The sequence below is a fragment of the Doryrhamphus excisus genome, linkage group LG2 (genome assembly GCF_037039965.1).
Source record: "Doryrhamphus excisus strain RoL-2023G ecotype Guam linkage group LG2, RoL_Dexc_Guam_v1.1, whole genome shotgun sequence".
Lineage (NCBI taxonomy): Eukaryota > Metazoa > Chordata > Actinopteri > Syngnathiformes > Syngnathidae > Doryrhamphus > Doryrhamphus excisus.
In genome coordinates, this window is record NC_136358.1 from 4,826,439 (window position 1) to 4,849,096 (window position 22,658).

A 22,658-nucleotide genomic window follows, 5' to 3' on the forward strand; every position below is an offset into this window, starting at 1 on the left:
ACACCTTTCAAACCATTCCAGCATCAAAACATTCCGACTGCGCGGCACTGCTGGGATCTCCTCTGTCAGGTAGAAGCAATCAGAACATGTGGACTGGTATTTTTCCACATTTTGAAAATTCCCTACTTTTCCTGGAATACCATATTTTCCGTAGCACCCCTTCCCTTTCATCTTAAGAAGTCTTACAGCTAACACATTTCTCAAACCTTCAGCTCAGTTAAAACATTCAGACTTTCTATTTTTGACGTTCAAAAAATTCAAGATTTTCCCGGGAATTCTACTTTTTTTTTTTTTTTTTTTTTTTTTTACACCTTTCAAACCATTCCAGCATCAAAACATTCCGACCGGGACATTTTCACATTCAGTATGATTCCCGCTTTCTCAAGCAATTCAAACCATTTCAACACCACAACTTTCAGCTCATTCAAATCATTAAGTCTATCTATTTTTGACATTCCAAATATTCCTGGCATGCTCGTAATTTGACATCTTCCTGACCTCCGAATTCCCCTTCAAATGAATGGCATTTTTCAGTTGTCAGTTTCTCAACCCATTTAAACCATCCCATCGTTAAAACATTCAGGCCAACAGTTTTCTACATGTCAAAAATTAAACATTTCCCCCCAAATTCCCACATTTTCTGTAACATTACCTTTTGTTCTTAAAAATAACTTTCACACTTCTCAACCGATTGAAACCATTTCCAACACCAAAACGTACAGCTCTTTTAAAACCCTCTGAATTCCCCGACATTCCCTCTAATTCCACACTTTGCTTCCCATCCATCCATCTATTTTCTATACCGCTTATCCTCACGAAGGTCGCAGGCCTTTTCCACCAACATTCCGAGGACAGATTAATGAGAAAAGTTCCTTTGGTGGAAAAAGGCTATTGAACCTAAGTTAACGTTAAATGGAGGAATACCCAGTGTGATTCAAGTCTTATATTCAATATAAAATCTGATATTTTGTACGTCTTATTGATTAAAACAAATATATTTTTGTGTCATTTTGCTGTACGGTTTGGATTATTTGACTAGCAAGTGTGGCCTTTGCCGGTGCACCAAACTCACCGTCCAGTCTATTTTTCAAAATGAAGTCTTTATTTCAGGTTCTGTGGTGAAGAAGTATTTTTGACAAAATCGATATGATTTAAATTTGTTATTCCTATTCCAACAGAAATGGGAGAGAAAAAAAAACCTACTTGAAAACAAGCAGAATTGAAGACACGTCATGCCAATCTCATTTTGGACTCCATTGTTGTGCACACAAAGACTTGACTGTTGAGCGGTTGATCCCCTCCAAAGTCAGCTGAGCGCCCGAGTGAGTGTCACATGACGAGGCCGCATATGAGTTTTTTTTTTTACAGTTTCAGAAGTTGCCATCTGCACTGCGACGTTTCAGCTTCTCTGGGTTGTTAGAGGCCATGTGGGAGAAGTCTCTGAAGATGTGATGGTAGGTCTCATCACCTGGACAACCCAAAGAGAGCAACACGTGAGCTTCAAAGGTCACTGGATGGCCCAAAAAAAAAAAAGCCTTGACAGCGGTGCAGTACTGCGTTAGTCCGCCAAGGGGCGCTGTTGGATCTAAAACAGAAGCAAAGAGGAGCAGAGGAAATAGTGGGGGCCACCAGTGTGTAGGAAATACCACAAAGTCAGCGATAAGTCGTTTTGACTATTAAAAACGTCCACCAAGGGCTGAATTAATACATAAGGTGTAATAATAAGTCATTTTCATAAATTTCTGGGATGCCTGAAAGCAGGAAGCGGGCAGGCAAGCATGGAAAAAATGACATGAAAAACATGCACATGCACTTTACCTCATAGTTTGCAGCAGGTGAGATCACCTCCTTGTCTCAGGAGTGCAAGGAACACACAAAGACACAGCAAGTCAAACGCTGACCAGCAGGGGTGGGTGGGTGGCACAAACACAAGAACAAACACAAACAAAGGCCTCATGTTTGTGCACAAAGCAGGTACAGGAAGCGTAACACAAGCCTGACTGCAGTTCTTCAAAGGCTGCGACACAAGTTTGAGCGTGAAGTAACAACATATTAACTAGTGAGGCCTTAATTTGGTGGCCTAACCATTACCAGGAGCACTGGCCTGCATGTCAAACTGAAACTGTAATATTTGTTCCATTGCATTACATTACATTATCTTCATTTTATACTTTGTTTCATGGCTGCAGTTTTTTTTTCTTCGTTTTTTTTTTGTCCAATCAGATATCAGCTTCTATGTGTTACCATATCATATGTTAATCTGCCCAGGGCCTTCAGAATCAGGAGTGTTGGCCCCTGCCAATCAGACTTCTGATTCACCTCTTAAGAGCTAGCTTGCAGGCCCCCAGTCCTGATTGGTTGATCCAAGCAACAAGGCTACGTCGTTACGTCCACAATGGCTGACTGAGGAGGAGGGAATTGATCTCCGGTGAGTAAATCTTTTTATATCTTTGTCAAGTTACTAGATCACCTCCTTCGTGTTGACAGTATTTGGTGTTTTTCTGTGTGAGATCATATGAAATAGAAAGTGAAATGTGGAAGAATGGTTTGTGTATCTTCACTGGGAACACAACAGCATAACTGGGATGTTATGCTTTCCCAATGAAGCCGTTTTCCCTTTTGGTTAATCTCTAATGAGACAGCATTATTCTGCATGGTAGACAAATAAAGCTATACTGTAAAACCAGTAGAGCAAAAAAAAAAAAAACAAGCCCACTTCTGTCAGTTCGAGCCTGATTAATAGTAACATTTGTCTTATCAACTAATTTTAGCATTTTGGCCTCCGAGAGCCCAGCTGCTTATGTGAGTCTTTAAATCCTGCAGGCTTTTCCTGCTTTGGCCCTGCCCACTTCCTGTCCCACTGCTCCCAGTTGCCTGCCCCTTTACGAGACCTGATTTTCCAAGTGCCCCGTCCATCTCCTGCATCTCCCTGTTCATCTTGGCGATGCGCAGCCTGAAAACAAAGACAAGGAGTCATGAAAACCTTTTTTTTTTTTTTTAAATCATAGGTCAATTGATGCTCACAAAGTGACAATGTCTGCGTTGGCGCTGTCCACTGCAATGGTGATGGGGTCTTTCTGGTTGTTGTCTCTGGCATTGTAGTCTGCCCCTCGCTTCAGGAAGAGACACACCAACCTGAGGTTTTGCACACAAAAGTCTTGTCAGTGGAAACCAGAGCTGTCCAAAGTGTGACTTGGGAATTTTATTTGTCCTTGGCGCACTCTAAAAATAAATAAAAATTAAAAAAAAGAAACAAAGCATCATTCATTCATTCATTTTCTAACGCTTTTCCTCACAAGGGTCGCGGGGGGTGCTGGAGCCTACCCCAGCTGTCTTCGGGCGTGAGGCTGGGTACACCCTGGACTGGTGGCCAGCCAATCACAGGGCACATATAGACAAACAACCATTCACACTCACATTCATACCTATGGACAATTTGGAGTCGCCAATTAACCTAGCATGTTTTTTGGAATGTGGGAGGAAACCGGAGTACCCGGAGAGAAAAAGTCAATACTACTAAGTTTTTGAAAAATGTACTTTGGATTGTGTTTTGCCAGGTAAAAATATGAATTTGAACAACCCTGGTCTAAACACGGTGTGAGTGGACAAAGTCTGTGTTCATGTGTACCCGGTGTGGCCAAGTATGGTGGCATGATGAAGCGGCCCTCTCCCATTGCTGTCAGCCTGGTTGACATCAGCGCCGTTCTGTAGCAGGAACTCGCAGGCCGCCAATGCGTTCTGGTTGTGGAGCATAAAAAAAATATATAAAAATTTCAAACACAAAAGTCTTCATTGTGGTTCTGGAGCAATGTCGCCTTACCACTGAAACAGCTTCTATGAGTGGCGTGCGGGATTCCTCTGCCGCCTTGACCCAGTTGACGTTGGCGCCATGAGCCAACGCGTCTGCCATGAGGGGGAAGTTCTGCAGGGTGGCCGAGCGGTACAGTAGCGCCCCTGGATGAAGTATACTTAGATCCTCCTCTTGGTCGTTCAAATCTAAGGTTGGAAGTTGTTTACTTTTTGCTTGAATGTACTTGATTGGCATCTGTGTTTGTGTGTGTGTGTGTGTGTGTGTGCTGACCTTTGGGCGAGACTGCGCTGTTCTTCTGGATGTCACTTAAGCCTGTCACCGAAAAGAGAGCACAAATGATGAGGTGGACATGTCACAGCGCCACCTATCACTTCTCATGCTACCTGCAGAACGAGGCAGGGTTGCTCGGTCTGGTTTGGGTTTGAGCGGCGGTCTTGGTACGTTGCGGTCCTGTGTGGCCGCCCGATTCCTCTTGCAGCTGTTGTGTGTCTGCGAGGGGTTCTGGGCAGTCTCTGGAAACTTCTGGATGAACTTCTTCTCCACGTACTTGGACTTAATCCAAGTCTCCTTGTCCCCCCTTGAGTCACACACAAGGACAGACATGTTTAAGGTGCACTCATGTAAGACAAACAGCAGCACAGGAAGAAAGTCGGTTAGAGCGTGGCGTCACAACATAAAGCTTCTTGCTCATGTACCTTCTGCACTTCCTGTTCTTTGTGAGAGGAAGTTATTATCTAATCATGTGTGGAGGACACTGTGCAGAGAATCTGAGCCAAAATTAAACTGAATGTATTTTAATCTGTTTTGTCGGTGATCAGGCTTTCCAGCAATGTTGCTCGGAGCCTGCTGAGACCTCTAAGATGATAGGATAGCACTTTCTTTATACTACTGGAAAGTAGTACAATGAGTACAATGGAGTATCTGGGGGTCATGAGAGGCAGGGAGTCTTGAATACGCTTGTATGTGTCACAGCTCTCCATTTTATTGCACTTTTGTAGTTTCAAATTGTTCAGTCAGTACAGTACAATCTACAATAAGATTTGTTGGATGCAGTCGCTGAGAGCCGTGTGTGTGTGTGTGTGTGTGTGTGTGTGTGTGTGTACCTGGGACTGGAGGGAAGTGGCTTCTTTAAGGTAATCTCATCAATGCGCGCCTCATAGATCCTGTTGATGACGCTGTTGCCTAATTCACACATCAGCTACATGAGACAATGAGAAATCAGTCCATGCATTCTTGCCTCCTGTGTTTTTTTCCACAGTGATGATGAGAGAATCTAACCTTAACGAGTTCTGGCTCCCAAGAGTCCAAAGTGAGGGACCGCACTTTGGAGAAATGGACCCCTAGGCTCCTGAACAAGATCATTTAGTGTGTGCGTGTGTTTGTATGCAGTATGTATTTCAGCAAGTATTTTTATTCCAGTATAGCTCATCAAGGGACGATACTACAAAAACAAACTTGGATATACTTTAGATTAGTCAGTGTACAGATTGATTGGAGTATAGATTTATTCTTTTCTCAATGGCTGCAAACAGTAAGTAGCAAGATAACTGTGTCTTGCCTACAGTCAAGCATGGCGGTGGAAGTAGTGTTATGGTCTGGGCTGCAAGAGTACTGCAAGTGCTGGGGAGCTGTGGTTCATTGAGTTGAAAGATGAAGTCCATCATGTACTATGACATTGTGAAGCAATAGCAGTTTTCCAACATAAAAACCTTATTATCTAAACTAGCTATAAAACCTTACTATCTCCATAGTATTGTCTCGTGACAAGATATACTGTAATCAAATACTTGTGTGTGTACCTGTGTATTCCTGAACACACAATGCAGAGTGTGATGCCCAGATTGATGGAAGCCCAGTCCGGACCTGGTGTTCCGCAGTCGCAGCACTCCCTGTTCCCCGCAATGTTCTGAACCTCCTCCAGGGCCTTGAAGCCTTCGTTCTCCTTACTGGCTACACCACCACCACTTTGGTAGCTCATCGACATGGAGTCGCTGCGGTGTCGCTGCCACAAACAACAGAATGTCATGATGAGGCGGTTCGGTAAAAGAGTGTCTGTGTTTTCTTACCGGACTGTGCTCGTCGTCTCTGCGCTCCTGAAAGGCTGAGGCGATGCTGTTCTGGACCGCTCTCATCCACGCCTGCTGCTGCCTGTCAGAATCGGCCTGCAACAGACAGCTCCTACAAACACACACACACACACACATTGTGGTGCGTTCAGTGGGTCATCACCACGTGTACCATTGTTGAAACTCACTTGGATGGCGAGACCACTTCAAAACAGAAGCGGCGCTCGCTGTCAGGGCTGGGCTTGACCGTGCAGAGACGCAAGTCGTCCACCACCACTGTGGGCTGCTCCTGTGAGAGATAACACCTTCAAACATAACGACCATCTTGCCCCTGCAACGTTTCTGCTCATAAAATCTGACACAATTTACCTTAAATTTCTTCTGATATACCAGCTGATTTTTCTGAATGGAGAACCAGCGCCTGAGTGAGAGGAAAATGAGATCATTAGCCACAAAAAGTCTTCTTCTGGGCGAGAGCAGCACCTGCTCCAGGTCTTGAAGGCATTGCTGGCCCTTTTGTAGAGGTAGCCCTCCATGGCCACCCCGTCAGTGGCATCAGGATTGAAGTCCATAATGGAGTCGTCGTAGGAGACATCCTAAAAACATTTCAATTACCTTGAATGCTAGTTTTCTGACATGTTTTTCTTTAAAAGTACAAGTTGTGAACCTTTTTCTTGATGGCCGCGTGTCTTTGCTCCATGTCCCGCTTCTCCCGTGCCGAGTTTAGGACAAACTGCTTGTGCTGGGAACACCGGAAAAGGTCAATATTGTGATTATTTTGTCAGAGAGGAAATATGGTTGCACAAGAGCAATATTCATCTATTTATTTTCTCGGAATGTAATACAAAAGATTCTGGCTGTGGTTCAGGAGGTACGGCAGGTAATCCAGAAACTGGTTGGTTGGTGGTTCATTTCCACCATTTCATTTTTACCTACTGGGTCGACCACAATGGTGTATATACATTTTAATATGGTTTATTGCTTTAATAATCCCATCTTTGTCACTCTCAGCTTCATTTCTACAACTACTGCACTCTCCGCAGATGACACCAGTGCTGCTGCTTGTGAATGTAAAAAAATATTCGGTATCTGTTTTGTTTTCCTCTTGCCTTCTCCTCTTCCCAGCTCCGCTTTGGCAACCGTGCTTCATTTTTTTTTTTTACAAACTGAGCCCACAACTTTGTTTTTCTACTGTCTTCCTGAATCAATCTGAACATGCACAGTAACATGGAATAGTCCATTGCATGAGATGGGAAGGGGGAGCGGTGCAAACAATCATTATAGGTTACACATTTTGATGTAGTTTTAAGTATGTGAATTAGAGCTAAAACAGTTTTATGTACTTGAAATCAAAGTAAAGTAAATATGTTTTTAGAAGACATTTGGGGGTCACTGGAAATATTGGGAAACAAATAAATATTACGAAATAATGGCTTTAACTTGAAGCGCTGTTGGTATTTTGAAAGGTGTTGTATAAATCTAACCCATTATTAATATTCTTATATTATTCCAAGGACAAAGCTAATAACGTCTGCTTCTTCTCCTTCCCGTTTCAACATGTTTATTACATTCTATATCACGCTTGACTCCACTGACAGCTTCATTTCCTGCCTTAAGACACACACTGACAAAGCCATGTGAAATATTTCCTGTTTTGTTCACCATTTCCTGTCACACTGTCTGTGTGATGTCATCCACACACACGTATGGCCCGCCTGCTGCTGCAGGACTAATTAGCTAAGCAATTTTGTCAAGAGACCATATGGAAAGTAAGCTCGGATATACTTTAGTAGCAAGATAATTGTGTTTGTTCTACAGTCAAGCATGGCTGGTGGGTGGCAGGTTGTTACTAGAATCCTCTTCCACTCCTCCATGATAACATCACTGGTGGATGTTAGACATCTTGTCCTCCTCCAACTTCCTCCCTTCCGCTTTAGGATGCCCCACATGTGCTCAACTGGGTTCAGTTCTTGCAGATACATACATTGTTACTCCATCGCATTTATGTAGGAAGTGTGTTCGAACTGTTTATCATGTTGGAAAAGTGTGATGCGGCCCAATGTCAGTTTCGGAATGTCACAGTACATGTTGGAATTCATGTTTCCTCTCCTACCACCACCATGCTTGAACACGGTTATCTTGCTACAGGTATTGGAATGGTGTAATACATACAATATTATCATATTCACTTTGAGTATATACATTTTATGCAAACATTTTACCTCTTCAGTCAATTTTTGTCGATACTGGTCGAGTTGTGCCAGAGACTGGTGGCCATTTTGGAACAGCTGGGCCTGAGCATCCATCAGTGACAACATCTGACAGGATGAGAGTACATGAGTGCATCTTGAGGTATTATTATGAGGAGGAGGTATCAAGTCAGCTCACTGCCATTAAGAGTTCCGTCTTCTTTTTGGCCTCTATGATGTTTATCTGAAACCACACGGAAAAGGTTGGATTTATTCTTAGAAACATTCCTGATGATCTGCTGTCTTCCTCACCTCCAGGACATAGTCCAGAGCGCCGGAGCGGAAGGCCTTGCGAGCGTTGAGGAGTGCGTTGTTGGCCTCCTCCACCTCATGAGACTTCCCGCGGGGGGCCTGAGCGTTCCTCGCCAGCGCCCCTTCCAGGGATTCGCTGCTGCGCTCAAACTCCTTGCGTGCGTCCTTGAAACGACGCACGTCTCTAGAGAAGGAAAAAAAAAAGATGTTTATGTTTGCGTAGTTTGCTTGGTCTCGGTGGAAGGTCTATGAGCGTGCACTCACTCTTTCACAAAGTTCTGGAGCTTCATTTTGACAGACTTCTGTGTGACATCAATCACTTCCTGCAGGGTTAGAATGTCAAAGGTCACGTGCGGCGGTCTTGTTTGAGCACATGCGGCTAATGAGTCACCAGAGGACCACAAACTCACCCCTTGGGCGTCTAACATGAGGGACAGCTTTTCGGAAAACGTCTGCAAACACTCCTGTTGTGAAAAAAAACACAATTCTTAATTATATTCAATCTATATTGAATCCAATAGCTACAGCTAAGAGCTCTACCAGGCCTAGCAGGGGGGCATACAAAACAGTTTATCCTCTGAGAAGAGTTGTAAAAGTCAAATCATTGTCAAGCGGTTTTACAAGCAAGAAATGCCAGATCCCAAGGATGCTGTCAAGCAGCAACTGAAAAAAGAGATGTACAGTAAAACCTGCCTAAGTCGGCTCTGCAGATGTCAACCTGTCTATCTCGGTCCACTGTAACATTATTACTACATCAAATTTGAGACTAAGTACGAAAATACCCACTGTATAGTTACATAACCTTACAATAATAATACACAATAACCAACAATACGCTGAGGAAGGTGACTGTCATTGTTTCTGCATTCATTAATAATGACCTGCATCATGGTGTCCCCAGAGCAGTGGTGTCCAAGACCTTGCAGACCGCTCACAAAGCTCTTGCTGGTCTGGTAGTAGACCCGGCCGGCCTCCAACATGGCCTGGCATTGTTTCACCAGCTAGGAGATGACACAGGAGAAAAGCAAAATGTTAGGAACTTTGGAAAAGCACATATGTTGATCCTAATTAGATGTTGCAAGTGTACTGTATTACTGTATTATTTTTTTTATACCGCCATTGAGACTAATAATTCTGGCTCCAATATCTTTGTTTGGACAGCAACATTTTGAAAAGGCTTGAGAGCCTTCATCTACTCATTAGTCTACCTCTGCACTTAGAAATTCTAGCTCGTGTGTGAAAGAGCTGAAAGACCTGACCGCGCAATGGGGAAGCATCACCTGCAGTGACTTCTTGCTTTCCGTCAAAAAAACACTACTCACTGGTGTGTGTGTGTGTGTGTGTGTGTGTGTGCGCGCGTGAACAGTGGAGGGAAGTAGAACATGTGGCTCGTTATGCACCGCTCTCACCTTGTCTAACCGTGTTTCTAGTTCGCCCACGCTCACTTGGACGGCCTCGATTTCAGCTCTGAAACGACACACAGGCCAACATGAAATGTAATACAGCTGCATCTTGGAAAAGTTCATTTATTTTAATAGTTTGAAAGTGAAATTCTTATATCTCATAACTGCAAGAGTGTCCTTTTAAATAGTGAATTTGAAATAGGTTTGGTATGCTTATTTTTACTTGCACTGTTAATATTGTTGTGTACGTAAATATATCACTGTATATTTGCGTATACAGCAAGCATGTGTGTGTTTTTATTTATTAAAGGCACCAATTAATACAATTATTATCATTATTATACTACACACAGGAATATTTCAGGAATATACTATGTAATTCTAGGCTCAAATAGGTTCATTTTGTCTTCTTCTTGTCTTCTTGTTGAGTATATGTTTAGTTTTTTATATTCAGAAACCTTGAAACATCCATATATTTTCTATGCCGCTTATCCTCACTCGGGTTGCGGGAGTATGCTGGAGTCTATCCCAGCTGTTTTTGGGTGAGAGGCGGGGAACCCCGGACTGGTGGCCAGTCATGGCACATATAGACAAACAACCATTCACACTCACATTCATACCTATGTCACCAATTAACCTAACATGCAATGTTTTGTAAACTGCAGTCCTCGGGGGAGAACACGGGGAGAACACACAGAGATGGCCAGGTGGAGAATCGAACCCAGATCTTCCCAATCTCCTGATTGTGTGGCCTACATGCTAACCACTCATTCACCATGTGGCCCACCGTGAAAGGGGTTTGTTACATTCTTACTTGAATGTAACAAACCCCACGTGTAATGTACAGTAAAGTCTCGTTATATCGATATTGTCGGGAGTCGGAAAAAATATCGATATAACCGGACTGTCGATATATCCGATCCTGCGTCGAACTGCATTAAAAGTGGGCAATAATGCACTCGACATTGTTCTATAGTATAGAACAATGTCGAGCAGCTTAAATCAATCTTTGCTTAAGGATTTCAATACCAAAAAAGAACACGGCGAACGGCTGCTTCCAGTCAACTTTATTTTTCACACTTCCACCACCAGAGCGCAGCACACACACCGATTCCCGCACTTCCTGGTTCACAGGTCATGCTCAACCCGCCCCACATAGCTGGCCAAACACATGCCTGCAACAGAAGAACCAACGAACGCCAGCATGTACATATGAAAAACAGTGATTATTGCAAGTGATAAAAAGATATCTGAATACAACACAATTAAATACATGTATTTGTACGCTTGTGTCTTCGTTGGAATAGGTGTGTATGCTATGTCAGTTGGTTCTTCTGTTGCAGGCATGTGTTTGGCCAGCTATGTGGGGCGAGTTGAGCATGACCTGTGAACCAGGAAGTGTGAATCGGTGTGTGTGCTGCGCTCTGGTGGTGGAAGTGTGAAAAATAAAGTTGACTGGAAGCAGCCGTTCACCGTGTTCTTTTTTGGTATTGAAATCCTTAAGCAAAGATTGATTTAAGCTGCTTTTGTATCGATATAAGCAGACCAAATTGGCTGGCGGGAGATGAAAAGGGCATCGTAGTAACCAGATTATCATAATAACCGGGTATCGTACTAACGGAACTAATTATATCATAAAAGACTAGAAATTTGCCAGGAAATGAAAATAGTATCGTAATAAGCAGTAATTCGTTATAACCGATATCGATATAACGAGACTTTACTGTACCTCTTAATTTGTCATTATGGCATACAGCTAATACAAACCCCAAATTCGGTATGTCATAAAATTGTAAAAATTGGCAAAAATATCAGTATTGTCATTTGTAAACTACTAGTGTCACTCTCTAGTAGCATTTCATTGGTCTGCACCTGTATTTAAGGTATTTAATGTCTTATACTCAGTTCCCCAAAATGTGACTGTACCTCTCGTATTATATTATTATATGATGACTATATTTTTAGTGCCGCGAGTTGAGCAACACGGGCCAAGAAAAATAGTTTCTTGCTGCCTTTGTCAAGACAAATTGAGAAAGTGAGGTTTCCTTTGTGTTTCCTGAATCTCTCAACTCACTTCCTGTTCACCTGACCTGGCAACAAGAGGTTGCATTTTTCACAACTTTTTCACCCCTGCTTTTTACTATGCATGCCTTCAATAGTCAACATATGGGGAAGCGTTTCTGGTTTGTAAGATGCCAGATCAGCTGCACTGTGACTCAGACCAAGTGGAAAAAAATGGTAGCAGCGAGACACACCCAAAAAAACTCTTAATTTTGCCGGCGTACTTGCATGCTTGCTTGTGACACAATAACACTTCCTTTAGAGGCTGACATGCTCATAAAAACATTCTCCCGAGCAAGACATTCTTCTAGACGTTTAAACTTTCAGTGTATTTTTGTTGTTACTATTCATGTTGCAAGACTAAAAAAGTACACGTATTACTACTTCCACACACTTTTCGACCCTTTGTCTTTTATCTTTTTCAATAAAGTTGCAATTGATGACAATTTGAATTAATATAGACGTCCTCGGTACTGTGGCAGGGGTGTCCACAGAGAAGCCTGCACCGCCACTCATTTTTATTCATTGCAAAAATTAAAATTGAAGCAAACATGGGAAAAAGCTGAAATGTTGATATTAATAACTTTGTTTATAGATTAGCTTTTTAACATAATAAAGAATATATAAAAATAAAAGTGGTCCTTTGGTTTTCTATATGGTGGGTACGGTAATTAGCTAGAGTAATAGCCAGTAACAGCTAAATAAGAAAAACATAAGATCAAAGCTTTACAAATAATAATCTTACCTGAAGCGAGGAGAGTCTTTCAAACATTCCTCAAAGTCAACTTTGATAGTCATAATCACCTGCGTTTTAGACCAACAGCAACTTTAAAGATACAATTTTTTAACTTTCAGCTGGCTTTGTCATCTTTCGTGTCCAGGGTCTTTGACTTTTGATGTGTTCCTAGTCTGTATGATGGAGCTTTGCACACGTTTGGCACGTCATCGGCATCTTTTCCGGGTAAAAAAAAAGAGGAAATAAGAATAAATTCCGCGTATTGCTCGAAAAGCTGCACCGAGTCTCCCTGCAGCGAAGATTGTGGAGTTCCCAAACGACTCACTTGCACTCTGGCGGACCCAAGCGTCTCTTCCGGGGTAGCATTCAATGTCTTTAAATGTTCTAAAATATAACTGATCAAATCGTTGCTTAATGAGCTTGTCGTTTGTGTATTCCACTTGAAGGAGTGAGTTTCGGTGCAATACATACTACACAGGGTGTGTTTTCTTGTCTCGCAACCTGTTTTTCTTCTTACACACACACACACACAACACAACACAGCACCACTTGTTTGCAAAAGCAACACAAAGAAAGCCACACACCTTCAAAGGTTGAATGTCACCCTGATGAGTCACATAAATATTGTTGTTCATGTCAACACATGAAAACCAAGCTTGTTTGTTGTTTTCTAGTTCTACAGCCACTAGGGGGCGTGCTTGGAAGGTGTTTGGGCATACGTGCTATGATAGGCAGTGATGTGCTGGACACCAATTATGGTTGCTCAGCCTGATGCATTTTAACAAGAGCTAGAGCTCTCTCTGCTGTCTAAAACCAACCACGACGTTGCTTTTTAATTATTTCATTGATGTCCTTTTGACCGTTAAAACAAGAACCTCCAATATATTTTTTTCAAATTAAATTCAAAACATTTGTACACATGAACAGTAAAAACATCAGCATATCAGTACAGTAAGTGTTGAAACCAATAGACTAGATCGTTTTTCTGACTATTACACATCTTTATTCTTTATTTAAATGAAAATTGGTAGATATTGTTGTATTGAATTAGAATTGAATAAACTGCTTCTCCCTACTCGTTACTCCTTACCCAATCTCGTGATGTACTTCCGGGTGACCTGGTATGTTTGTCCCAGTAAACCAAGCCAATTACCATGAGACCAATCAGGCGTGTCACAAAATAATCAAATGTCAGATTGTTAATTGTATGAATGGGTAACAACACACCGTTTTGAGGCACATCCTGTCTTGGGCTTTTATTTTGTGTGTATTTCCGGTATGTGTGGAGCAGCTTCCGTCTAATTTGCCTCGGTGCAGCCTGTCACAGCAGGGCGAAGCAGCAGAGCAGCGTCCTCCACAATGCGGCCGTGAAGTGGCCCGTGTGGGAGGCGGAGGAGGAGAGCCCGAGCCCGGACACGGAGCGGACCACCCACGCCAGGCACGGTCGGATCCACGATGTCGAACCGTAAGCACCGGGACAACCAGGAGATCTGCGCCCGTAAGGTCCGCGAGCTGGGCCAGTCCGGAGTAAACAAACACTGCTTCGAGTGCAACCAGCCCGGGGTGACTTATACGGACGTGACCGTGGGCAGCTTCGTGTGCACGTCGTGCTCCGGAATGCTGTGAGTTGTTGTTTTTTGTTATTTGTAGCAGAGTGGACATAGTGGAGCAAAGTGGACGCAGGCAGGCCCTGAGACTGCACCATGCACCACCATGACACCTTTATGTGGACCATTTCATCATGCTGATCCTGCAATGTGCTTATGACACACTCTATCTCTCCACAGTCATTTAAAAGAGTCATTTGCTGCAGGTTTGTTTCTTTTCCTCTTTCCACCAGGCTCCTCTCCAGTATGTGTTTACGTGTGTGTGTGTGTGTGTGCGCGCGCGCGTGTGTGTGGGCGTGGGTGTGTGTTTGCATGTTCAGTCCCAGCACTCCACAGGAAGGCAGGCGGCTTGGACCACTCTGTTGTTGTTATTGCCCAATCTCGCACATGTCCAACACTCGTGTTTTTAGCATGGATAATGGTGTCACAAACTTAACACACTTGTGTGATATTTTCCACGCCCACCTTTGACTTACTTGTGTCCTCTTCTTGACCAGTGATGCCGACACACGCTTTTCTGTTTTTGTTTGAAACCATCAATCTCAGGAGAGGCCTCAACCCTCCTCACAGAGTTAAGTCAATCTCCATGACGACATTCTCCCAGCAGGAAGTGGAATTCCTCCAAAACCATGGCAACGAGGTGAGTTCGATTCATGAATTCTGATTTCGTGAGTTTAGGTTTAATGCTCACATTCTGGCGTCTGGAACGACACAAACAAACCTCCACCCTCTCAGGATAATGGCCGATGTGTTGCGTTAAAGCTTTTAGTTGGAGTGCTTTTTATTAGATTGCTTGCCAGTGTGTGTGTGTGTGTGTGTGTGTGTGCATGAATTACGTGTGAAATGAAAGGACTACCTTAAATGCTTCAATTAACACCTCTATTAAATTAAGCACAGAATCTTCTAAAGGTCTAAATCTCATTCATTCATTCATTCATTTTCTACCGCTTTTCCTCACGGGGGTGCTGGAGCCTATCCCAGCTGTCTTCGGGCAAGACACCCTGGACTGGTCGCCAGCCAATCACAGGGCACATATAGACAAACAACCATTCACACTCACATTCATACCTATGGACAATTTGGAGTCGCCAATTAACCTAGCATGTTTTTGGAATGTGGGAGGAAACCGGAGTACCCGGAGAAAACCCACGCATGCACGGGGAGAACATGCTAACTCCACACAGAGATGGTTGAGGGTGGAATTGAACCCTGGTCTCCGAGCTGTGAGATCTGCGCGCTAACCACTCGATCGCCGTGCCGCCGGTCTAAATCTCATATCATTTTTTATTAACTATTAACTTTATTAACTGTGGCCATGAGTGGTCAGCATATGTTTTGTGTATGTGAGTAGCTGTTTTTATGATGCATGATGGTTGTTTTTCTGCACCAGGTGGGCAGGAGGACTTGGCTGTGCGTGTTCGATCCCAAGACAGACGGCTGCTCTGACATGAAGGACTCACAGAAGTTCAAAGAGTTCCTGCAGGACAAATACGAAAAGAAGAAATGGTGACGTGTTTGATTAGAAGTCTTGATGTTAGTCAGTGAAGTAAGCCTGTTGAACTTTGACCCCGGCTAAGTGGAGGACTCTGATTCTCTTCCAGGCATTTTTCCAAAATGAAAAACCGCAGAGACATGGAGGGTCCTTGGAGTCCGGGGGTCCAGGCCGTCCTTGCTCATGGTCCTTTAGTCGGGCAGCCCTCCGCTCATAGCCTGCCCCCCACCACCAGGCCCGCTAGGACGCTGGTGAGATGCTAACTGACAAGCAAACGTGTTGGAGATGTGACCAGCTGCGACCCGTCTTTTTCTATACTTTGCAGTCCCAGATGGTGCCGTGGGATCGAGCCCCGGTCACCTCGCCTGCCGACCTCCGGACTGACGTGTTCACATCTCGGCCCTCACGCTCCCAAAGCTTCCGAGACGCCTCTCTGAAAGGTATATCATGCCAAGCTTGTCAACCTATGAGAAGCTTCTTATTCTTCTCTTGTAGACCACAACATGTGCGGCATTGAGAGACAGCGCCCCGGCTCACTGTCGTCAGCCCCGGGGGGTCAAAACCACGGCCCTTCCTTCCCCGCCCTCCCGCGTCCTTCAGGTGTGCATCCTTCCTGCCTCCTTGCATCCTTGTCTCTTTGTCCTGTCAGATCAAAAGTCTAATATCCTGTCTGTCTCCTCATCTTGTAGCAAGTAGCTCTTTCAAAAACCACTTCACTTTAGGTAAGACCCCTGCCCCTGCCCCCACTTTGCTCCATCTATCCCACACATGCACGTCAGCTTGCCAGTGTTACGTGTTAGCGTTGGCTATTTTTAGGAGACTGCGGCTGCTGCTTGCGGTCAGCAGCGGGCTGCTAATATTTCACACGACGTCGGCGTAGAAGGACTTAAAATAAATATGTAGGGCACCACACAAGCACGCAAGTATGTTTGCAAATACAGCTCTTATCTACACGCAACGGTCGCTAAAAAACACTTTCTCTATGCAGATCGTCTGTTATTTGTCGGCTAACTGCTGCTAGCATGCTCTGTGGTCTAATGGCTGCTAATGGCTCTACTTGCAATTTGCTTCTTATAATTTAAATGTTGCAATGGTGTTTATGTGTTAGAAGCTTGTAAAGTAGCCTAACTTTATTTCATTCAAAACTCAATTTGCTCCTGGTATGAAAGCATGAGCATGATGTTGGATAGCATGTACTAATTCTAGTGCAGTACTAGTACAGTACATGCTCTAATTAAAATCGGGTGTTTATTTAAAATGTCTTTAACTTTAATGATGTGGAGTTCATGAAAAAGTGGAAAGGAAAATGTCGCTCTTTGACCACATCATCATTTATTCATTCATTCATTTTCTACCGCTTTTCCTCACGAGGGTCGCGGGGGTGCTGGAGCCTATCCCAGCTGTCTTTGGGCGAGAGGCGGGGTACACCCTGGACTGGTCGCCAGCCAATCACAGGGCACATATAGACAAACAACCATTCACACTCACATTCATACCTATTTGGAGTCGCCAATTAACCTAGCATGTTTTTGGAATGTGGGAGGAAACCGGAGTACCCGGAGAAAACCCACGCATGCACGGGGAGAACATGCAAACTCCACACGGAGATGGCCGAGGGTGGAATTGAACCCTAGTCTCCTAGCTGTGAGGTCTGCGTGCTAACCACCCGACCGCCAAAAATGAATGAATGACATTAATGTAAGCAATTCTGATTATTTGTGACCAGTGCTATATTTCGAAGATGCCTCGCGGGCGCCTAAAGTGGTCCACATGGGCGCCCGCGGGCACAGCGTTGGTGACCCCTGGTCTAGGTTGTTCTTCTTAAGGACTCAGGAAGTGAAGATGCTGCTGCTTCTTCTTAATAGCAACCGATATGTAGTCTGTCCAGGGGTGGTAAACATAGCTACTGCCATCTTGTAGAGTTAATTAAAAAAATGTGTCTATGAGACTTAGCAGTTAACTGGAGCATTTGTGGTATTTATCTCCAGTTAGAACTCCATATAAGTGAACTAAATTCACTTTCTTTGCAGCCATGTGTGATATTTTTGTGTTGACACCTTGTTTTGTGGCTCGCAGGTCGAGCAGTGTCGTCCTCGGGGACCACGGGGCCTTTTAGGGCTTTCCCCAAATCTCTGAGCTTGGACTTTGGAGGGCTGAAACACCCTCAGGCTCAGAATCCTCTTCCTCAGCAGAGCACCAACCCCCAGGACAGATATGCCGCAGTGTCCCACCTGGACAGCGTTTTCTCTGACACAGGTATGGATGTTTTGTTTTCTCAGTCGTGCCAGGACACAGCTCAATAGTGGCTGTAGTGGAAAGTGTTCCTTTTTAAGGAGGGATTGGTTTGTGATCCAGATTGTCACAGCCAGCTCGGCCGGATTGCATAACATCCTTCCTCCAAATGCCAAAGCTGAATTACGCTCATTGTTGTTTGGTCCACATCACGCACTTTTGCCTTCAAAGGATCCCCTTGACTCCTTTTTAATCTGTTTAAAATGGAGCCGCATTCTTTTTTACGCTCGTGATGGGGAGGCCAGGTTGTCACATATTTTTATGCTTAGCTTTCTTCAAGAAGTGTGAAATGTTTGTTTGCAGCGCCCTCTGCTGACGCTCCTCAGTACAGCAGCCTGTTTGTCAGCAGGCTGTCTTCCAGCTCCACACCTGCCAGGTAGGATCCAAAACTCACTTTATTTATTAAATTATTATTAATTTTTATTGAACTTTTTCACCTTTTTTTTAATCTAACAGCTCCCCAGGAGTGGAAACAGCATCCGGTTCACAAACATTTGCAAGTAAGCTGCCCCCTCCTCAATTATCCTGCTTAGTGTGTAACGTAGCCTGACACTGTCAATTAACTCTGTGTGTGTGTGTGTGTGTGTGTGTGTGTGTTTGTCAGATTTTCCCAACCCATTCAGCTCCAGCGCCCCTTCCCAGCAGCCTACTGCACTGTCCCCCAGTAACCCCTTCAGCAGCCCCCCAGGAGGTGAGACCCTTTTTCTTTGTCCATTGCCAATATCCTGCCACCTAAACAACAACAAGCCATGGTGTGACACTCATTTAGAATCCATTGTTATTTTATGTAGCAGCAATGGTTTACACAATTCCGAAAAGCAGTAGGAAGAAGTATTAAAAGTGTTTAATCTTGAAGAAGTTTATTGTTTGAATTTGTAAGTAGATTTCTGCTGGAATAATGTGTTTTATTTGGGAGTTGCCACCTTGAACACACCATGTTTGACGCAGATTTAGACTTAAGTGTAAGACTTTCTCCGATGCTGCACAATCAGACATCTCCGGGTACTCCGGCTTCCTCACACATTCCAAAAACATGCTAGGTTAATTAGCGACTCCAAATTGTCCATAGGTATGAATGTGAGTGTGAATGGTTGTTTGTCTATATGTGCCCTGTGATTGGCTGGCGACCAGTCCAGGGTGTACCCCGCCTCTCGCCTGAAGGCAGCTGGGATAAGCTCCAGCACCCCCGCGACCCTAGTGAGGATAAGCGGTAGAAAATGAATGAATGTGTGTTTTCTATTCTTCCTTTCACCTCATCCTTGTTCACAAATGTTAATTCTGTGTGTAAATGCACAGAGGTTAGCTTTAATAATAATAACTATTCACTAAATGTTAATTATTACATACCCCCAAAACTATAATACCACTCATCAAACGGATGCTGCGTGCCTACCTGGCTTATCAGGGAACTTAGCATGGAATTTGGTGATAAGTGAGGGATCCAAGATAAGACTGCATTCCACCCAAGTGTAATCCTCAGCACCGTATCCAAACCAATACACTAAATATATTGCTACGTCTCCTAGAATGGAGGTCTAGCTGGTGGAGAGATGCAGCTGGAGGGCTGAGAGAACTGGAAGCAACAGTTTTAAGGACGGAAACGTGGAACACAGAGTGGATGTTGAGAGATAGGCAGCTTTAGTCTAATGGCCCTGGGATTAATAATGTATAGCGACAGGATGTTCCTTACTGGAAAGCCAGACCCTTAGGCCTGGGTGATAAGAGGGAGCGGGAATGTGGTGGCGATTAGCTATGCGCTGCTTGCACTGAGGTGTCCGATCCAGTGCAGCCTGCGTGTCGCACCGGGTGTAGAAAGGTTGGGGCACCATAGGTGAATTCCTGGGATGGAAAGGCCGGTGCCGTCACAAAAGAGAGGTGTTGCTTGATATGATCATCATAAGATAAATATTAGTCATGTGGTGTTCAGGTCAGGTTCATGTGCAGCATCATCATCATCATCACTAGTGTCAAGGTTATGAAAGATGTGTATTTAGAGCATCACTATCATAAGAATCATTCATTCATTTTCTAACGCTTTTTCCTCATGAGGGTCACAAGGGGGTGCTGGAGCCTATCCCAGCTGTCTTTGGGCGAGAGGCGGGGTACACCCTGGTCTGGTTTCCAGCCAATCACAGGGCACATATAGACAAACAACCATTCACACTCACATTCATACCTATGGACAATTTGGAGTCGCCAATTAACCTAGCATGTTTTTGGAATGTGGGAGGAAACCGGAGTACCCGGAGAAAACCCATGCATGCACGGGGAGAACATGCAAACTCCACACAGAGATGGACGAGGGTGGAATTGAACTCTGGTCTCGCACTAACTACTAGACCGCCGTGCCGCCCATAAGAATCATCATAAACTTTAATAATGTTTTGTATTTTAACGTTTAAGAATGTGTTTTCAAATTGGTGACAAATAAAGGGCAAATCCTTTTGTGTCATCTTTCCAGGTGACTCCAGTTCGATTTTCCCGCCGCCTTCCTCGTTTCAGGAGGCTGCCACCAACCAGGAAGCTAATGGTAACTGTTGTCCTTCACCATAAAGCTGCTGTTTTTTAGTAGGGTTTCAGGTGAGGAAGGGGGCAGTGTCATCTTGTCTAGTCTGTCATCTTAAAAGCTATGTGCATAGCGTACCTTGGTTAGTGTACGCCCTGGTTTGTATATTTTTTGGTTTACGTACGCAAATGAATTGGATTTGCATTATTTCTCATGAGGAAAAATTGATTCAGCAATGTTTGGGTTAGAGTCTGAACTTCTGGAATGAATGACCTTCCAATATTTACAACCCAAAAAAAAGTATTTAAACCAAAAATCTGTAAATTTGTTGGGCCATTAATGCTGAATCGCAAATATACATGGATTTACTGTATAGCCAATATCCAATTCTTCTTTACCATTTGCCTGTAACTATTAGCATGGGACTGGTTGCGGGTGGTGTGCCTCTGTGCAGCTCTGGGTATGGGGGTGGGGGGCTGGAGCTGAAGCTTGACTCTGAATTCGGGTGTGTCGGCCAAGAGGAGAGAAATGTAGATTTTAAAGAGCGCCCCTTGTGTTATATAGCGGTGCTTTGACTGGCATAAACACATTTTTTTCTGTTTTAGCCTAAGATATTATGACTATTTGATGAGGTACAGTAAAAGGTACAATATTGACGATATATACAAAGTACTAAGACCTCAATTTGGTTTCTTTCAGGTTTTGCCGCCTTCTCCGCATCTGACACACAGCCCAAAGTCCCTCGGCCCATGTCGGTCAACCCGTTTACAGTGAGTACTGTGCTAACTGGTTTGCCAAACGCTGGTGTCTCATTATCACACCGCCATCTTGTGTCTTTCAGGGGAACGTTTACCCCAGTCGGGCAACGTCACGAAACCCTTTCATCTGACCTCTCCATCTCTGGAAAAGTCGTCGCCGGTTTAATGCCTCTCAAGTGTTTTCACGGAGGGTTTGCGAGACATGCATACCCCCTTTCCTCTTAGGTTCCTCCTATTTGTCTGTGTTTACTTGTATGTGTGTGTGTGTGTGTGTGTGTGTGTTAAGAGGGGGATAAAATGCATGAATGTAATCCTGACGTCTCTATGGGAGGTAACTAGTAGACACCATCTCAGGCCTCCGTGGGAGTGAACAAATTTTTATTTTTTTTAACATGTTACATGCAAACTGCTGCTGCTATTTTGCTTTCTCTCCCTCCTGCTTAAAATATAAATAAACAATAATGATAACCTGCCATCAGTATTGAAAAAACCCACTCTCAGTGGCTTTCTATGAATAGTTAGTAATAAAGCAAATTTTCCGCCTTAAAGCCACCTGATGCATGTGCAGCATTGAAAAGCTAAGACATTTGTTTCCGGTTGTCTTTTTTTTGTGTGTCTCATTTGCTTTCAAATATGTTTTTTTTTAAACCCACTGCCAGGCTGCATGAGCTTTGAGGGCTAGAATGCTACTGAATGTAAACGTTTACTCCACAATAACTTCATGATTGAAATGTTTGTGCTTCTTTATTACAGGACCAAAATGTTTCTTGCCAAAAAGGAAAAGCATTGACAAAAACATAAAGGAGACATGTAACAATTGTTATTCACCTTCATAAAACTTTGTTTGCTTCTTAAGTGAATCTGCTTCTGAGTTTTATCATTTGGAAAAGTGGAAAGGGCTGTTTTGTAACAATAAAGCAGTTTTACTCCTGCACATAAAAACATACTGTACACATTCTGGGACGACTGCAGGGATTGATTTCACCAACAGGGGGTGCTGGTTGTCCATTTCCTCACTTGCTAGAGGTTACTTTGGGATGCACATTGCATAACATGCATCCTGCAAAGGAATACTCTGCAAAGGCAGAACGCCACCAGGATAGCTATTATTAGATTTAATGCTCCCTTTCCTCACCGCAACTGTTTATATTCAATTATACAGTTATATTCAGGAAGAACTCGGTAAATGCATTCATGTTTTATAAATAATTGTTGCATTCAATGGCTGCGGGAAACGACATTGAACGATTTGTGAACAATTTACCGATGTATGAATACAACAATACAATGTAAATATTACAACGATTCCCTTTTATTACATACAATTGTTTGAACAAAAAGTCTATACTGAAGTGCAAAACAAGTAAACAAAAACAAACATTCAAATCCTTCAGCGTTTTTCTCCTCAAAGCCCTCTTGTGTCTG

At 43.6% G+C, this 22,658-nt stretch overlaps 2 protein-coding genes across 7 annotated transcripts; one reads left to right on the top strand and one right to left on the bottom strand.

Moving 5' to 3' along the window:
• Positions 1-23: 23 nt before the first annotated feature.
• acap1 (ArfGAP with coiled-coil, ankyrin repeat and PH domains 1) lies at positions 24-13,056 on the bottom strand. Of its 3 annotated transcripts, XR_013629733.1 has the most exons (24): positions 12,904-13,037; positions 12,588-12,794; positions 9,788-9,845; positions 9,260-9,379; positions 8,789-8,842; positions 8,643-8,701; positions 8,379-8,562; positions 8,266-8,310; positions 8,100-8,195; positions 6,545-6,619; positions 6,361-6,473; positions 6,247-6,298; positions 6,066-6,166; positions 5,878-5,989; positions 5,611-5,813; positions 5,090-5,159; positions 4,915-5,009; positions 4,195-4,388; positions 4,082-4,123; positions 3,821-3,996; positions 3,629-3,738; positions 3,025-3,135; positions 1,819-2,953; positions 24-1,468 (listed from the first exon to the last, which is right to left on the bottom strand). XR_013629733.1 is itself a non-coding variant. In XM_058067938.2 (23 exons), exons 1-23 carry the CDS (start codon positions 12,638-12,640, stop codon positions 1,371-1,373), a joined length of 2,283 nt encoding a protein of 760 aa, XP_057923921.2. In that variant the 5' UTR covers positions 12,641-13,056; the 3' UTR covers positions 24-1,370. The 3 variants fall into 3 exon arrangements, 1 of the variants encoding a protein (XP_057923921.2); XR_013629731.1 differs by having other exon boundaries at positions 12,588-13,056; XM_058067938.2 differs by having other exon boundaries at positions 2,892-2,953; positions 12,588-13,056.
• An 824-nt stretch (positions 13,057-13,880) lies between these two features.
• agfg2 (ArfGAP with FG repeats 2) lies at positions 13,881-22,093 on the top strand. Of its 4 annotated transcripts, XM_058068025.2 has the most exons (15): positions 14,059-14,200; positions 14,366-14,391; positions 14,732-14,825; positions 15,576-15,691; positions 15,787-15,928; positions 16,003-16,117; positions 16,173-16,277; positions 16,367-16,399; positions 17,754-17,933; positions 18,273-18,345; positions 18,426-18,469; positions 18,574-18,660; positions 20,431-20,499; positions 21,175-21,245; positions 21,317-22,093. In XM_058068025.2, the coding sequence occupies exons 3-15, from the start codon at positions 14,772-14,774 to the stop codon at positions 21,362-21,364; spliced, it is 1,137 nt and encodes a 378-aa protein (XP_057924008.2). In that variant the 5' UTR covers positions 14,059-14,200; positions 14,366-14,391; positions 14,732-14,771; the 3' UTR covers positions 21,365-22,093. The 4 variants fall into 4 exon arrangements, with proteins under 4 accessions (XP_057924004.2, XP_057924005.2, XP_057924006.2 ...); XM_058068021.2 differs by lacking the exon at positions 14,366-14,391 and having other exon boundaries at positions 13,881-14,200; XM_058068023.2 differs by having other exon boundaries at positions 14,049-14,391.
• The last annotated feature ends 565 nt before the right edge of the window (positions 22,094-22,658 follow it).

Bases quoted from the DNA above. Each gene is read 5' to 3' on its own strand.
- acap1 (XM_058067938.2), bottom strand. From the start codon at position 12,640: ATGACTATCAAAGTTGACTTTGAGGAATGTTTGAAAGACTCTCCTCGC. The intron at 9,380-9,787 runs GTGAGAGCGGTG...GTCATCTCCTAG, and splicing joins TAGAAACACGGTTAGACAAG to CTGGTGAAACAATGCCAGGC. The intron at 2,954-3,024 runs GTGAGCATCAAT...CTTTGTTTTCAG, and splicing joins AACGCAGACATTGTCACTTT to GCTGCGCATCGCCAAGATGA.
- agfg2 (XM_058068021.2), top strand. From the start codon at position 14,034: ATGTCGAACCGTAAGCACCGGGACAACCAGGAGATCTGCGCCCGTAAG. The intron at 14,826-15,575 runs GTGAGTTCGATT...TTTCTGCACCAG, and splicing joins TCCAAAACCATGGCAACGAG to GTGGGCAGGAGGACTTGGCT. The intron at 15,692-15,786 runs GTGACGTGTTTG...ATTCTCTTCCAG, and splicing joins AAATACGAAAAGAAGAAATG to GCATTTTTCCAAAATGAAAA.